This window comes from Chroicocephalus ridibundus, chromosome 4 (genome assembly GCF_963924245.1).
Source record: "Chroicocephalus ridibundus chromosome 4, bChrRid1.1, whole genome shotgun sequence".
Classification (NCBI taxonomy): Eukaryota; Metazoa; Chordata; class Aves; order Charadriiformes; family Laridae; genus Chroicocephalus; species Chroicocephalus ridibundus.
The window spans coordinates 58,113,736-58,131,473 of NC_086287.1; the positions used below are offsets into that span (position 1 = coordinate 58,113,736).

The window sequence follows — 17,738 nt, forward strand, 5'->3', positions numbered from 1 at the left end:
ATCAGACTGAAAACACAGGCCAGTCCTGTGGAACAGCTTTAATGCCATTTAATTCAGTGAGACACACGTCTGAAGTGCAGCAATACACTGAATACAATTTCAGCACCAGAACACACGGTGTAGTGGAGCCTTCGTCCCTCTGGGTCTGTGGACGTCATCATAGAAGGGAGTACTGATACCCCAGACTGTCTTCCCGAAATCATTCCAGTACATAAAGGGGGCTTGCAGGAAGGATGGGGAGGGACACTTTATATTAGGAAGAAATTCTTTGCTGTGAGGGTGGTGAGGCACTGGAACAGGTTGCCCAGGGAAGCTGTGGATGCCCCATCCCTGGAAGTGTTCAAGGCCAGGCTGGATGGGGCTTTCAGCAGCCTGGTCTGGTGGGAGGTGTCCCTGCCCATGGCAGGGGGGTGGGAACTAGATGATCTTTAAGGTCCCTTCCAAACGAAACCATTCTATGATTCTATGATTCAGGTACTGTACCTTACCGTACACTTCAAGTCTTTCCTTCCTTCTGCTCACGACCCCAGTTGCAATTCATATGCTTAGTATCAACTTGACAGAAATCAAACAACCCTCTTCAGGTTCACATGGTCATAACCTGCACAGCACAAGACCGCGAGCCAAATTCACCCTTGGTATATAAACTCAGCTAAGTGGATGAAAAAAGCCTCAAAAAATGGCCTTCTTCAGTGCGGTAACATCTCAAAATCTGAGACGAGTTTGATCTACATGCGTAAAGACAGAGAGTAAACAAAGCAGTTGCCTCTGAAAAAAAGAAAATCTGTACCTTTTTTCACGTGCCAACTAGCTTCTTGCAGTTCCCATCATGCCAACAAAATAATTAACCACATGTAAATCTTCCTAGGAAACTCCCCAATCTCTTCTAATAAAACTACTGTAAAAAATACAGCTATGTTCTCCTGTTTGCAATCCTCACCACTGAAATTCCACTACAGTCACCAGCCCTCCCAACTCGGAGATCAAAAAACAGCTTCAGGAGCCCCTTACGCTCCTGGCTTGACCACCTTGGGCAAAGAGGAAATATCAGGGACCACAAATGCTGCTCATTCTAACAATCAGCTCTGCTAGTAGATGTATATCCATACCATGAAGATCACCACCTCCACAGCTAGAGCTTTACAGCTGAGATCCTCACTGGTCTCCTCCAGTCCTTGAAAAAGCATCAAGATCTGGAAGCCTCTTTTCAGGGTAGGAATGCAAAAGCAGCACGTGAAATGCCTGCTTGCATACGCTCATCCTACAGCTAAAGAAGGACTTTTCCCTCTAGAATCATCTTGCTGGCAATTGTCACCAAACAGTGAATTCACACACAAAATATTTATAAAATTTATCTACAGTCCACACGATGCTCACGTTGCAGAACATCCCACTACATAAATAAATCTGTACAAATAGTGCAGACGTTCTGCGATGAACATCTGAAGAAGCTGCTGGAGAAAAACCTGCGTGCGCCCACCGCAGTGCCTCATCCCACCTACTTCGCAGGGCGCTTTTCTCAGGCATCACTCTCACTGCCCTTTGACACAGGCAATTATCTGCTCCCAATCCCGGCTGACCTCGCATTCCTTACCCACCTGCAACTCCCATGGAAAGATAACAGGAGTTTTCATTCACATTAGCTCAGCCTCTTTGTTCTGGGCAAGGAAACGATATTCATAATGCCCAAACTGATTTCATTCCAGTAGAGGATTAGCTTCAATCTCTGCTGCCGGAGAACGAAAAGGCGAGCAAGAAATTACCGTCAAATAATTACAATGCTTTTTGCTTTACAATGGATACACGGAGGTTTGCAAAAAAACCAACCCTTTCGCTGAATTGAGTCCGCAGTAAATTTCTAAGCCTGCCTCAGACACACTTAGAAAGGCTACCGAGTCCTGCAGATAAGGCCCAGGACTGAGGGTCGGGCAGATGAAAGCCCCGTTGCCTGCTCTTTGCATACTTAGGCTAGTCAACATCCAAACCATTAAAAGGGGGAACAATGCTATTTCTCGGGCTTATAAATATGCTATAAGGCCAAACTCATTAGCGTTTACAAAGCACTTCTAGACTCGCTTGTCTGGAAGGAGTTATACAACCATAAAGTATTATTCATTCTGTTCTAAGGCAGAAAAGTACGTATTACTGCAAATCCAGCAGTAGCTTTTCATGCACCATTAAGGTTTACTACACAGTCTTAATCTAATCATAAGCACTTCAGAACCCAGATCTGTCATTCGAAACATACAGATCAGACTTCATCACTGAATAACCAACTGGGTCAACGATATACGGCACAGGACACAGAGGCACTTTTACTTCCTCATTTATCCCACACATCTTCAACTGAACCATTTGTATTTTCAAAACTCCATCGTTATTGGTTTTCCTGACATCTTGCATTATGTCTACTCAGGATTTCAACAGGTTCAAAACTCAGCTGCTAGATCTGTTTGCACATTTTTAAAAAGCTGAGATGGGAAGGAGTGCAAAGTTCAGGTCTACACCTCCTCCAACATTTATCGAGGAAACTGGTTCCTTCAGGCAACTTTTTCTGCCCATTATTATTCCGGGATCTCCTTTGCTTGCAATTCTGAAAATGTATTCATAACTAGTGGTAGACTTGCTTTTGACTCGCTGATCAAAATACAATCTTTATAGCTCCAGGCACCATCATCAATGCTGTGCTGGAGGGAGTTCAATCCAGTTGAATGAAATCCACTGTTAAAAGTAACAGCTAGCTCCCAAACCACATCTTTGGACTCCTTTACTTCATCTCCTCCTTCGGGCTGCTGCCGCACCCCTTTGCAGTGGTCTCCAACCCCATCTTGAGCTCGGCAGGCAACTCGTGCTGCCCGCCCTCACCCACCATGAGGACATCTTCCCACCAGATCTGCACAAGGGCTGCAGGAGAGCTTCGTCTGAGCTTGGCAGAAGTTCTCCCCCCAACTGCCCTCTTGCTCTCTACCCTCCTGCAGCAGGTCCAGGAGGTCGGCACTTCCACAGCCCCCCCCATGCCGGGCCACGCACTCCATGCTGCCCAGCCCTTCCCTCCAGCTCTACAGATGTTCCTTGCGACAGAACAACCCTGTCCCTCTGTGTCTGATATGGTTTTGGTTTAAATCCAGATATGAAATCTCTTATTTAAAAAGAAAAGGTCAAATTCAAATATCCATCCTTAAACAGAACACAGACAGGGAGTTTTACACTTTAGATAGATAAGATTCCTTTTGCGGGGCCAGTTCCAAGCCTTTCCCAAAAATATTGTATTCGCTTCACTTTGAACTGCCAAATAAAAAAAAGTAAAAAGAGGACCGCCTTTTAATTTTTATCCAAATAAGGCAGAATGAAAGGACAGGACAGCAGATTTTCCATCGGAAACCTTCCCTGTCCAACCTGGCCAAGATGCTATTACAGGCTGAAAGGAAAAATAGAGGCCTCTCCAACAACTGCATCAGCTGCTGTTTACGTGATCCGTTCCTCATCTCACAGGACACCGAGCAAACTTGTCTCCATGGCTGTGGCATCAGAAAGATGTTGGACCTATGCTGTCCCGGACAGAGGGCATTTACAGCTCTGCAGCGATGCTTTCTCAAGTACGCAGCCCCACGGCCAAGGAAATTAGCTAGTCACCTCAGATACTTCCAAGAGCAAAGTCTGAATCATGTTAAGAATATATAATACTCTGAAAATGCTGAGCACCTGCCCCTTGAACAGAAGATGCCTTTCGGGTATCCCACGTGGATCCCCAAAAATGGAGACGCTCTGGATCACTTGCCGTTGTGCAAACTCTTGCCCTCCTGCAGCAGAGCCAACGCAGGACGGAGACCTGCATGTGTCACCTCGACCTGCACACTCACCCGCAGCTCTCTCTTGCGCTCGGCAGCAGACGCTATTGCGTTACAAAATGCTCCCTTTACTTATTGAAAAAAAAAACCAACCAAACAACCAACAACAACAAAACACATCGAAGTGGATAAACACATAGCTCTGCATTTAAGCACGGATTAAACAACATTGCTGTTTAGAGGAATGTGTTTTTAAAGAACAAAATTTCTAGAGCAACTTAATTACTCTCCTAGGGTTAACGAAAGGATTTGCGTGATCCCGCTTCTCTTCCTCACTACACTGCGAGTGATGGATATGACTGAACACAACGATCCACTTAACCCCACAGGATCTACACCCACCATTTAAAATAATTAAATAGCATGCATTTGGGGCGATCCTTTCTCTCCCCCTCCCCGCTGCTTAGCTTTACATATAGAAAACATTTAGCGTATAAGGCAAACAACAAACAGGAATATAATTAGTCCTTTCGAACCGAGATGTTGTTTAACTTAACTAATTGAAGAGAGAAAGCAAAAGCTCACACTGCGTGGCTAGCGGCGAAGTCATAAAATGTCACTTTTCTGAGGTTCATACTCCAGTAATTATCTTCTATACAAAGAACAGTGACTCATAATTCTGCTTTTTCATAAAAATCCTGCACAAAAAGGTCTGCAATAACCCCCCCCCCCCTTTTTCTTGGTCAACTTGAGGCTGAAACAAGGTCTTTATGAGCTGTGGGAGTGGAAAGTCATTAGGGTTTCAATTCCAAATGAAAATTAAGGCTTTTAACTTCCCATACTACTCATACTGACAACCTTTCATACGTAATTGCCAAGGAAGAGTTACTGCGGTCTTGTCACCCTCCTAATGATTGGGTGATACGCTGACAAATAGAACCTCCCTCCAAATTCCACTACGCACATGGGAATAAAAGCCCAAGGTGGTTAAGAAACATTGCATTCACGCCCAAGAGTGACTTTGATGACTTTTCAGTCAGGGCTTGTTATGGGTTACCAAATTATCGGTGTCAGAAATCGAGCGATCAAGGGATCGGGTAAGAATTTCATTGGAAAGAGGAAAGGTGTCTTCAGCAATTAGGGCAAAGACACCGCGGCTTTGCAGTGACGCGGGGAGCAACATAACAAGGACCCATCCTCCCCACAGCTGTGATTCCTCACCTCAACCAAAATAGCACTAGGCTGCCAGGTAAACAGCATTTTAAATACACACATAATATGATACCCAACTGCAGATGGGATGAGCTGAAATAACAACAAATGCCGTCCCCGCTCTCTGAAAGATATCGAGGTAACCTGTTGCTGTGACAGCAGCAGCATCTTTCTGAGCTCATCTCTGTCTGTGGAGAGGCAAGCACTGCTCTTCAACTTATTTTGCTCCTTGTCTTCTCATTTGGGAGAGAAATTATTATTTGACAAGTTTCTATTTCTGACGTTTGGCTGGAGACTGTCTGTGCTTCATCATCCTGCGGTCCCAAGAAGTATATACAACACAGAAAGAAGCACCCCAACACGTAGAGCGCTTTTATCCCAATAAAGCTGAAACAGGACTTGAAGCAACTCCAAAACTGGGAATTAGAAATGTCTGGAGTTACTATAAAGGTTGCTCCTTCCTTGCTAGCTCATTATAACTCAAACCCGGTGTTGTCTGTTATCATAGCAATGTCTGTATCATAGCAATGGTTAGAGGCCTCGTTTGAGGTAAGGGTCTAATCCTGTTGAGCGCTGTGTGAGCATGTTATACATGACCCAGTGAACCACAAGCAACTTGGAGAAGACAAAGGAAATATATTACCCTGGTTGTATCAACAACAACCACAGATCATGTAATTTACCTATGAGTACATCAGAAAGCCATGTTACAGTGAGAAAGCACACCAAATCTGAGTCCCAGTTCCGTGCTGGAAGTTGCAAAACCTTCCATTCTTTTGTTATTTTAAAGCTTACAGCTGAAACAATACAGTCCTAACTGACCTCGTAAAAAGGGGACTGCATTTTGTTACAAGAGGCCAGGAGACAAGCAGGGGAGACTTCCAAATAAACCGCCCAGAATCCAGAAAGCAAACAGCTACACCAAAAACTCAAAAAGAAGACTTTTCAGAAGACGGTTGAACACAGTCATACACGTGCAGCTACATCCACATGGCCTGGAGGACTGAGAGCTGCAGAAATCATTATTTTTCCTGAGATGGAACCTACAGCCACTCCAGAAGAGAACATCTCCACAAACAAGGCGCATATTATCGCATTTCAGGACATCAAAGAGGAATAAACACGCAGGCTTTAAAAACCGTTCCCCATTTTTTAAGAGGTGTAACAAGCAGTTAAGAGGATGAAAAGAGGGAAAACACCGCAAATGTTATCAGGATTGGGAGACAGAAAGGCTGCTGCACTGGCTGAAATATTCACTTGGTTTGTAGCCTCAAAAACAAACATCACAAAGGAATGAATGAATAATTGAAATAAAGCAAGCGAGTCCATAGGTATACGTAGCAGCAAAGGACAGGTGTATCAGCAGTCTGAAAAGGAGGGAACGATTAACTGACTCCTGTGCTGGGGTTTGAGTTGCAATCAGGCAAACGAACAAGGGGACATATTATCAGAGTTTTTCACAATATGCCATCTTTGTGCGATGCATGAGCCGCTGGTGGAGATCGTATAACCTAGCACTACGTATCACATTCAACGGCAAACATGCTTTTAACTCAGTGGAAAAGGGATTAAAAGCTCCGCAGATCCAAAGCACAAATCAAAGTTATATTCAGCTGCTGGGAAATATATAAATATGAGACTGCAAACCCCAGTAAGGGAGATAAGAAAAGGAAATCAGGAAGACAAAAGAATACTGTGCATCACAAAAGCCCTTTAAGATTGTACATAAAAATAAGATTTTCTTAGCACCTTTCTTAGGAGCTGAAAAAGACTCAGCAGCAACCAAAATGAATTATTTTTTTATTACTGATACACTCTGCTAGCATCTGACAATACTACTTTGGCATAAAACAGTGGACTTTTATGTAGGTTGTCCTGAGCCATTTCTAGTAGATCCTACTAAAAACAAAAATGGGGGGAAACCACTGAAAACATCAACATGACAACAGTAACTAGTCACGTATATAACCAGGGGTAGTCCGCTGGCTACACAAAAATCAAGCAGAGTATTCCCTAAATAGGCCAGATTTTTTCCATTGTTGGAGATTAAAGACGTTATGGATGTCCTTTAAATAAAAGACTAAAGCAAGTGTGAACAGTCCAAGTCTTAGCTCCATTCACATCAAACACTGTCACCGCAGTAACTTCACTGGGCGCTGCGAGGCACCACGCCACTAAATGGTCCACGGCCTGATGCAAAGTCATGGCCATACTTCAAGGAGCACAGTGTCACAGGAGTGGCTTTTATAGGACAAGGCATTATCAATAAGTATCATAGAGTGAATTAAATGTACCTTAGTAAGGAAAAAACTGCGGATGAAAGGCGGATGCCAACCCTCCAGAGACTGCTTAGCACTTAATGAAGAGTCGGAAACCAGGAATACGGGTTTTAACCTTGCATTTGCGATAACGCAGCAACCTGTCTTCAGATGATCCAGGATGGAAGATGTGGGGAAGGACAAACATTTTTTAAGTCTAGTCAACCCCACTAGATCAGAGACTGACAGCGAGCCTCCTGCTGCATTGGTTTCCATAGAAATATTAAGCTTTGGGGAATGGAAATGCTGTAAGGCTTACTTTTTCTTCTTTCCTGAAATAATGGTTTGCTTTTTACTGCTCTAATGTGAGTGGTTCTTTTGCCTGCTCCTCTCTTTCCTCTCCATGGGTCTTCTGCAGCGAGAGGACAGAGCTGGGTGGCCTGGGGGGCAGCTCTCCCCGCCCAACCAAAGCAGGGATCTCAGCACCCCATGGCCATGTTTGGTTATCCCAGGAAGAACAGGTCAGACACGGCTGCCAAACCCCCAGGAATAGGCAGCCCTGGAGCATCCTACTGCCCTGGAGGCGGTTCAAAACAGCAGCAAAGTATCTCCTCTCGCTGCCCAGCCTGAGCCCTGCTCCCTCCATTTGCTCCACACACTTCATCTTCCACCTCTCCCACAAACATTCAAATGCCGCTGACGCCCCTGCACACGAAGGAAACCCCAGCAGCAGAGGAGTTTGGGGGTGAAATGCGGGGACAGTGCAGTCCCAAGCGTCCCTGCACAGAGCTGGGGGATGGAGCAAGTCTGAAGGGCTTTTCAGAGCACTCCAGCTTTGATTGAACTAATTCTGCCAGCAAGCCGGGGTTGACACAACCGCAGACGACAGCTAGCGTGTCACCCCTGCAATTGCCCTTTACAGCTGGCCAAAGCCCCAGTGCCATAAGCCCAGCACTCACCGCCGGGGCTCCCTCTGCTACAGACAGCACAGCCCTCTCCCACCACGGCCAACCCAGGCCAACAGGAAACATCCCATCCTACAAGCCTGGAGGAGAAGCCCGCGCAGACAATGAGCTAATTCACATCAGATTTAGGGTGGCTTCGGTCTCACCACAAGATCCCTGAAGTCTCAAATCCAACCGATAAATAACCTGTAATCTACCTCACAAGGACCATCTTTCACAAGGAGAGAGGCTCTGAGCAAGGTGAACGCTGGGCACCACCACTGCCCAGAGATGTAAGAAGTCAGTACGAGGAACGAGCATCCTGAGAGGGGCAAACAGCAAGGCAAAAAGCAATTTAAGGGAAAGAAGAGCACATATATACACCTGTACGCACGGGGACCAAAGTAACGTGGCATAAACAGTCTTGGCCCAGACATGAATCACCAGAAAAGTGTTCAAAATAACCTGTACAGCAGCCTTCAATTGCCATGGTGATAAATGTTTCCTAATGCCTGAGAGCAGCTGAGTCCTGAACTCCACACACCTCATTCACTAACAAAAGCCCTCATTATATAGGGAGGGGGAAAAAAAATAATAAAAAATCACAAATGAATTGTGGCCATTTTAAGCCCTCCTCAGATCAAGGGCTGATTTCCACACTCCCGTTTCATACAGGGAGCACCGCGCTCACATCGCCGCCGATTCAGAAGATGGAGGCTGGCTGGCTGGCTTTCTGCTTCACAAGCCAGTAGGCAAGGGCAAGACAGATTCTCCGAGACAGTGTTACTTTTTCTGCCAGGAGTTATCTATTTGCAGAAGTGGGTCAACTTTCTCTGGGTGGACACGTTAGCGCGCGAGTGCCTCGCAGCGCTGCCGGCGAGTCTCTGCCCGCTCCCGCGCGCGGAGGAACCTCTGCACATAACTGTTTATGGCAGCCAAGTGTTTCATGAATTGCAGCGAGTTAAACCACAAGGGGACGATGACATTTGGCGACAGGGCAGGATGAATTCTGGCTGGCAGACAAAAAGCCAGGTTAAAAAAATACAGAATGCAGCAGCAAACCCAGCCAGTCGCCGCTAATGCGCAGGGAAACTGGATGCGCAGCTCCCAAACCTTCCCTCTGCCACGCGAGCAACGTCGTGTGCTCTGCAGCGGGAGGCAATAAGGCCTGATTGTGAGCGTGGAAAGGACTTCAGGCTTCCTGGGGCCAAGCATTTTAAGCGTATCTTAAATAGGTTTATAAATTTTTTAATTTGCCTCACTCTGCACCTTCGGATGTATGCCAGGCATTTTTGCCAGTTTGAGCACCTCACCTCCCTCTCACCTAGCAGTGAGATCAGCCATCCGTCCATTCTTGTGCTCCCAGAGCATCTCCAAAGCGCAGCCCCAATACACAAGGATGCCACACGGCCAGCCTGAGGGGACAACACCAGCAGACCCTGCCACAGATACGTCTGTGTGAGATACACGCAAGGCCACAGCCATGCTGGGGCAGATAAAAAGCCCGATGCCTCCCAGAGACAGCCTCCAGGATCACCCAGGTTCCATGGATGTGGTCACCCTTGTTCCCAAAAAAGCATTAGCCCTCAAGCTTTCAGATGCAATGCTTCTGTTTGTTAGTGTTAGTGTTCACGCCCCTCATCTCCCAACGCACACCGAGTGCAACACCTGCCAAGGCTGCATTTTGGGTTGCCATGCCTGTCACTTAATTAGATCACCATTTAATTCGATCCTCAGCTTTATTTGATGAAATGCCTCCAGAGGACCACATCATTTACACGTAACCAACACAGTTTATTCCCCTTATTTTGATTGCTTTTGACAAGTGTAAGGGTATAATTCCATCAAAGGCCCATAGAAAATTGCCTTTTAATCAACACAAGTTTTTTTGCCATCAACAGGACAGCTAAGAACAAGTTATCTCCATAGAAAATTGAAAGAGGAAAACAGATTTGAATGCACTACTATGGAGAATATATTTACAGATATGGCCCAAGTTTAGTACCTAGGTTAAGCGTCTTGAGCCTTGTTTTCAGGGACACCAGCTACGCTGATGTCTGGGAGCCGAGAGGGCTGCCACACAGGCAGGAAGGCAGGAGCAGGCAATGACAAAGATGCCTCAAGTGGAGCGCTCCACTGAAGCCCCTTGGACAAGTGGCCAACAACTACTGGTTACAAGAAACTCAAGCTGTACCCTTAGTGTCCGAGACCTCAGCAGTGATAAGCTTATTAGCAGAACTCACTGAACTTACAGAAAAGATGGAAAGAGATGTTTCTACAGAGGTCCTACATTTAGTGTACCCCCCCCCCAGGGAAGGTTTCCTGGCTTAATCACAAGGAACCTGTATGTTGCAGCCTATAGCACCAAAAATACCCACAGGTTAAATAGAGCGGTATCAAAAAAAGAAAAGTTAAAGTAATGTTCAGAGGATGAAAACTGTTCTTGATATAAGAGAGATATTAATTGGTCAAGTAGCCAAACCTCTGTTTAAGAGTGGCCGGGGCGGGGCCACTGAGCTCTGAGAGGTCTCCATCGCAGAGAACAGGGCTTTCTCTGAGCCAGGCTGCTGTGCCCGGGCGGCGTGGGGGCTGCAAGGGCTGACATCTGACTGCTACTGAGAAAGGCAATTTCCTCTCTTTCACCAGCTTAGCACAGCTGCACTGGAAGAGCAGACAACAGTCACCGCAACACCTCGAACAGGACTGATCTCACCTGACTTTGGATGGTTGCATATGAACGAGCCATCCAGGCTGCCTTCCCATCGGCAGAGAGAAAGAGCACCATTAGCGTACAGCTCTTCTCCCTCTAAAGCAGACATAGTTGACATAAATCATGACACCAAAGTGCCTTTCTCCACGTGGCCGATAAAGGAAGCCCAAGGGGATGCAGATGTTAAAGTCTATATTGGAGATATCTCAAATTAAATGGGATGAACCTCACCCTTTGCTTCTGCCCCTGCATCTTCTCATCTCAAAGGCCTCATTAATACGTCACAGTAAATAATATGTATATTAATTATAAATACGCTAATAAAACAAAGGACTTTGACCTAAAGGCTGTGTGAAGAAGAGGAGAAATAAGTCCAGGGTAGCTGCACGTCCGATCAATACCAACCCGCAGGGAACAGCCATTTCTCTTTGCCACCATTTTAACTGTAATATATCGTATCCTCTAGGTAAATATGTGGACTTTTACAAGTGGGAATCAATAGAAGCAGAGATCTCCCCACCCCCTCACCCGGAGAGACCATTCTTCTTCCGTTGGAGCAGACAACAGCAAGAGGCCGTAGATTAATGTCTCTGCTACTACAGGCTGTCTGCCATAGCCACCGCTTTCTTCTGCACCTCTCTGACCACTTTTTAAGTGTTGATGCTTTTAATAATTAAAAAAAAAACCAAAACAAACAAAAACAACACAAAACAAGTGTTCATGTTGATAAAGAAATACGTTAACATTTTACTCATTTTGCTCAACTGGAATAAAGCAAATGCCCATTTTGGGAACTCAGAGCAAATAGCTTCAGTGGAAGGTGAAGAAGTTCTAACAACAACATTCAGTTGATGGGGGGAAAAAAATTAAAGCCTGAAATCTTTGCCTGCATACACAGGATTTAGTCCCAGGCACATCACCAGCTAGTGAGTCTGTATGCCTCCAGGCTTGCAGATGGATAAACAGTTGTCCCAGTCAGATCTAGATGAGGCTAAAACCAGTGGAAGCCGTTGCCCTGTTGCCCTGGCCTCAGGGAGCTTTGAGTCACTCCTCCCAGTGTTCCCACATACCTCACAGTCCAAGGACACATCCTACGGCACATGAAGGCTTCTTCCTTCCCCCAGGTCATATCACCTAATGTGGCTGTCTTCATTTTTTAATTCAGTTTTTTTCAGAAATGTTATTCTGGCAGGAACCAGGCGGTAGCAATGGCCATCGCTCCAATGGGGCTGCCTAAAGCTGGATGGGCAGAAAGACCACGCACGCACACCGAGACTCTCGCCGTGCACCCAACAGAAAGCCAAAGCACTCCCAAGGACAGCGCAGCCACCACGCTTCGACTTCTGCCCTGGATCTGGGGGTAGATTTATGGGAACTGTGCCGTATCACTCAACACAGATGCAACTGGCCAGCTCCCATCACGTAACTTGGAGATGCCCCTGTCCCACAGCCCAGGTCCCAGCTCACACATGGAAACACCATTTACTTTCAGACCAAGCAGACTCCCTTTTGGCTTTCAGCAGAATACCCAGAGCTGCATAAGATTACATGTGCGATCTAATATTAGACATTTTCACATTATCAGTTATACTTATTACCTTATCTTCCATGAGCAGCTAATTAACCACCAGGTATCAGCTTCCAAAAAGCCAGTTTGTAAGAGTAAACAGACTTCAGAAAAGTGAAGGGAAGGTGGATCGCAGCTTGGTTTGTTTTTTTTGTTTTTTTAAACTCATACCACTTACACTGAATTCCCATTACAAAACCAGAGTTCATCACCTCCCACTGAGGTGGGTCACTGCGGCCAATAAATCAAGCCCTGGTTTACCAACTCACTTCCAAAGGGTTGCTGAAGAGAAAATGAGAAATATTTAATCCACCTTTGCTTGCTAAGATTTCATTCTAAAGCTAAAGGAGTGTTTAACAGCCGCCATACTCTCGACTCCTTTAGAAAAGCACTGAAGAGGTGAAACAGTCCTGCTTAATACCTAGAAAAGCAGAGCACCACAGGAAGCCCCACTGGTAGCACTGGCAAGGGCAGCACATTTCAGGACTTTCCAGCTTTTCCATAAGCAGAAGTGCTCTAGCAAACAGCTCACCATGCCTTGCCCCCACCAGCTGCCCAAGGCTTCTGCTGCGTTCGTAACTATAGGTGTTAAATTCTGCCTCATATCCATTGGAGATCCTCCTCCACCCTCTGTAAGAAAGTATACGAGGGCTGGTCATTGCTGTATGAGTTGAGCTGGCCGGGCAGTTTCTGCTTCATCCACCAGTTAATTATCCAGCGTTTTAAAGACATGACACACCAGACTGAAGTTTGCAACCTAAAAACGAAAGGCCACACTTTCTCCTCTTCCTCCTTTCCGCTTTATCCAGGGGAAAAAATTTAAAAAGAAAAAAAAAAAAAATCATCAGGAAAAAAGAGTATAAAAAGACCGGGCTCTAGAGATGCGTGTGCAGGGAAGGCAGAGACCCAGGAGAGGCGGAAGGATGCCAGGGCTGCTCCGCCACAGCTCCGCCGCCCGCCTGAGCGGCTGGGGCTGTTCCTCCCGTTCACCTGCCCCGCTGCTGCCTCCTCCACACTGCCACGGGCTTAACGCAACCGCCGCCCGGGTCCAGGCAAACTACACACACACACACACACACACACACACACCCGCCTCCCAGACTTCTTGCTGCCAGTCAAAAAAAAGGGGCCTGATAAGCTTTGCATTTGCATATGTATTGAGAGGCATTTCCAAAGGCACAGGCAGGGAAACGGCCCCGCTGAATACCGATGCTATCGGAGAATGACAACTATTCAAGTCATTTTACAGCTTCGCTACCTAAGTGGAGAGATCAGGCTTGTTTGCATCTTTACAAGGATTATGAGCTTTAAAAGTGCTGATCATATCTGTCCCACCCTCAGAAATGAAGCCCCGCAGGTCCTCGGCAAAGAGTGCTTCCCAACACAGAGACCCTCTCCCACAGACACCCCAAAACCACAAGCCACTAAAACCTAAGGTCGCGCCTGTAATGCTTGAGCCCAGAGTCCTCCTTTCTATACAGTAGCATGAGAAAGGGTGCAAAGACACACATGCAAACATAAACATGTGCAGATGCTCTACCACCCCTCCCTACGCTTACCCTACATGGCAAAGGACAAGGGACTCAGCTCTCGGTCCCCTCCAAATGATGCTGCTGGGCACCACACTACACACAGCGCTCGAGGAGGGCAAGAGCTCTGCAAGCAGAGACTTCCCTCTTCATGCAGACAGGGATGACTTGAATCCCATGTGGGGAACCCCACAATGCCTCACACCAGGGTTAAGAGTGAGCTCTGAGGCCGTGGTGGTGTCCCATATGCACAAGAGCCCTTGGGTTAACAGGAATGAGCTGGCTTTGTCCTAGTCAGCTGTCGGTATCTAAAAGGGATGTGGCCTAAGGTTCACAAAGAGAACTGCAAAGCCCTTCTGTCCCAAAACATTCAACATCTGCCAAGCGCTCTCCGGGCCTCTGTGCACAGCGCTCAATGCTTTATGAAAATAAAGTCAAGTCACACCAGGAGCAGAAGCTATCTGCAGATTTACAAACCAGACACTTCTGATTTACACAGCGCTAGAAGAGAGAGAGAGAAAAAACAACAAACATTTAAAGATGCTTGCTGTACCCTGCAACATCTGGTGACTGGATCACCCTTGAAACCAGCAATCCCTGTCTACTGGGTGAGGTGGCCGGAACGTCTCCAGCTGGGAGTGGAGACACGCAGCTGCGACAACAGGACCGCGCATGGCAAATTCATGAACTTGAGAACTGGGTTCATCAGTGCTGCATGCCCACAGATCTCTTGTGCCATTTGGACTTGCCATAAATCACAAAAAAAAAAAAAAAAAAAAAAAAAGGACCAGCACTCCCTGGTCCCACCAGGATCACCAAAAGCTCTGGAAGCTGAAGGCATGGCTATCTGGTAAACACATCCACTGCTGACACACAGGACCAACCTGGGGGCTCCAGCACCATCTCTGTGCTTGGAGGAGGCAAAAGGGTACCCCAGCCAGAAAAAAAGTCCTATCTGGTTAGAAAAGAGAATTAAGAACATTAAGAAGAGCCTTATATACAACAGTTAACTACATTGGTGCCTGGTTTGATTCCCACTGAACCCTCTTGGCCAAACTACTTCTAGAAGTCAAGTATTTGGTCTTGCTGGTTTCAAAAGAGAAAAAAAAAATCTCCATTTTAAAGGGATTCCAATACTATTATTTTAATGCCTGATCACTGTTAGACAACAGGAGAAACTTTGCTTGAATACAAACTGTCAGAGGAGGCTTGGCACGATTTCACAGTGGAGCTTGTTTCTAACTTTAATGACTAGGCTAAACAAAATTGTGAGTACAGCATCCCTTCGAGAGCAATCTCTTCTCTACAAACAAACCTCCTGTTTCTGAAACGGAAGGGGGGGTCTGGAGGGGGATGAAGCCGAGTTGCCCCTTTCCAAAAATGCTGCCCGTGCCAGAGCCAGGCTGCCCTGCGAGCCCAGGGAGCTAACAGGTGATGCTCGGTGGGGCAGACCTCCACTTGCATCAGACGCTTCCAAAAATCTCATTCAGGGTGTTTATCAATCTTACCAAACTAGCAGACTAACAAGCCAAGCGTAAACCAAAATATTTTAAAAGGGAGTGAGAGAGGAGGCAGAGATGGAAAAATCAGTTTACTTAACCGTGAAAACACAGGTTGTTTTTTGTTAAAAAAAAACACCCAACAAACAAACAAAATGAACAAACAAAACAAAACACCAACCCTCCAGATAAAAAAGGCTCCAACCCTCAGCCCCAGACATCTGTAACAAGCCCAGGGAGCACCACCACCACCACCCTGCATACAGGTGCCCCTCCCCGGCCCCCGCAGCTGCTCTTCCAAAGAGGTCACCAAAGATGGGCAAGGGTGGGGATGGCAAGGACTCCCCTCCCCAGGTATCCCTCACCCCATGGCCAAGGGGAACCGGGGAGGTGGGTGCAGGGCAAGGCTAGAAGCAGGGGAGAGGCTCACCGTTGAGGCCGTTGGGGATGCTCCGGTGGTGGAGGGGGGCGGACAGGTCATCCATAGACCTCCGCATGGCCCCGGCCTTGCTGTCGCCGGCCTTATGGTGGTGGAGGTGGTGGTGATGGTGGTCGGGGCTGCCCGCGCTGCCTGTGCTGGAGGTGCTGCTCCCGTCCCCCACGTCCCTGGTGGCCGAGCCGCCGTTGAGGTTGGTCAAGCTGGCCTGGCTGTCGATGGAGCTCCGCGAGCCGGCCCCGCTCCGCTCCTCGTCCAACATCAGCACCATCTCCTTCAGCTCCACGTTCTCCCGCAGGAGGGTCTCCTGCCTCGCCTCCAGGTCCTTCAGCTTCTGCTGGTACATGCCCACCTCCTTCCACATCACGCTGGCCGTGTGCCTCCCGAAGCGCTGCCATTCCCTAGACAGCTTCTTGCCTTTCTGCCGGTCGTCGTCCAAGAAGCAGCAGAGCTCCCTCAGCTCCTGGTTGTCGTCCTGCAACTTCTGGTTCACCTCCTTCAGCCCGCGGATCTCGTGCAGGTGGAGCTGCAGCCGCCGGTTCACGTCCTTCATCAAGTTGCCGTGTTCCACCATTAAGTTCATCTTTTCATTCTCCACTTTCCTCAGTCTTTTCACCAGCTCTTCCTTGCTCCATCTCAGCATCTCCTCTTCCGAAATTTTGCTCAGGTCTTCTTTAGACCCTTCCAGGGAATTTTTTGCCATCATCTGTGCCTCGGCAGCGTTCGCTCTCACGCAGTAACAAATGGTTCGGGTTATTCAGATTATTTTGTTCGCCTGATTTCCTGGGACTAAAATTCACTGCAGCATCTCGGGGAAGAAATATTATAGTTCTCCGCAGAGCACTGGACAAGGAAGAGCAACGCCGGACTGGAAGATCTGCTCCCCCACAGACCCCATAATAATAATATAATAATAATTTTTAAAAAAAGGAAAAGAAAAGGGAAAAACAGGCGCCCCCCCCAAGGGGGCTGGGGGCGGCAGGGAGCCGGGAGCCAAGCGCTGCCCCCCCCCAAGCGAAGCCACCGCAGGGGATCGGCCAACTTACCCCGGGCAAAACAACTACGCGGCGGCCGGTCTCCCCCCCCCGCCCCCGTTCCCGGGCGCTCCGTCCACTTGTCCTCCCGTGTGTCGTCCCCCGCCTCCCCTCCGCCGCTCCCGAGAGACCGGGGCACGGCGCACCCGCCTCGGCTCCTCCGCAGCCCCGCGGCGACGTGGGGCCGAGCCCGGCGCGGCGGCGGCGGCGGCGGCCGATACCGGTGCGGCGTTACCGAGGAGCGGTGGGGGAGCCGGGCGCCTTCCCGGAATGGCTCAGCCCTCGGGAGGGAGAGAGGGAGGGATGGAAGGAGGGAGGGAGGAGGCGGGCGGCAGCGCCGGGGCTGGTCCCACCTCCTGCCGGGCGGGGAGGCGCGGCCCTGGCCGCGGCCGAGCCGAGCGGCGGGGAAGGGGAGCCGGCTGCTGGCGGCGGAGCCGAGGAGGCCAGCCCTCCCCCGCCGCCCCGCTGGCTGCCGGGCTGGGCGCTGCCCGGGACCCGGTGCGCCGCGCCCCGCCGCCGGCTCGGGTTACCGGAGCCGCCGCCGCCGCCAATGCGGGGCCGCCTGGCGCCTTCAAACGGCAGGTACAAAGGAACGGGGCCGCTCCCTCCCTCCTCCCACTGCTGCCCCCCCCGGTCGGCTCTCCCCACCGCTTTTCCCCCTTTTTTTTTTCTTTTCTTTTTCCTTTTTTTTTTTTTTTAAAGAAAAACTACCGGAGGGAGCACCAGCCCGGGGAAGGGTGGGGTTTAGACAGGCAGGAAAA

The 17,738-nt window shown here is 48.3% G+C and overlaps 1 protein-coding gene across 3 annotated transcripts in view; it reads right to left on the minus strand.

The window, feature by feature from the left end:
- CCDC85C (coiled-coil domain containing 85C) overlaps window positions 1-17,272 on the minus strand; it is a 115,945-nt gene extending 98,673 nt beyond the window's left edge. Inside the window, exons 1-2 of one of the 3 annotated variants that reach the window (XM_063332866.1) lie at window positions 16,990-17,272; window positions 15,938-16,786 (exon numbers count right to left, since the gene is read on the minus strand). In XM_063332866.1, the coding sequence (XP_063188936.1) occupies window positions 15,938-16,649 (712 nt within the window). In that variant the 5' untranslated portion in view covers window positions 16,650-16,786; window positions 16,990-17,272. Of the gene's footprint in view, window positions 1-15,937 lie in introns of all 3 variants that reach the window. The other 2 variants (XM_063332865.1, XM_063332864.1) reach the window with 2 other exon arrangements.
- Between the last annotated feature and the right edge of the window lie 466 nt (window positions 17,273-17,738).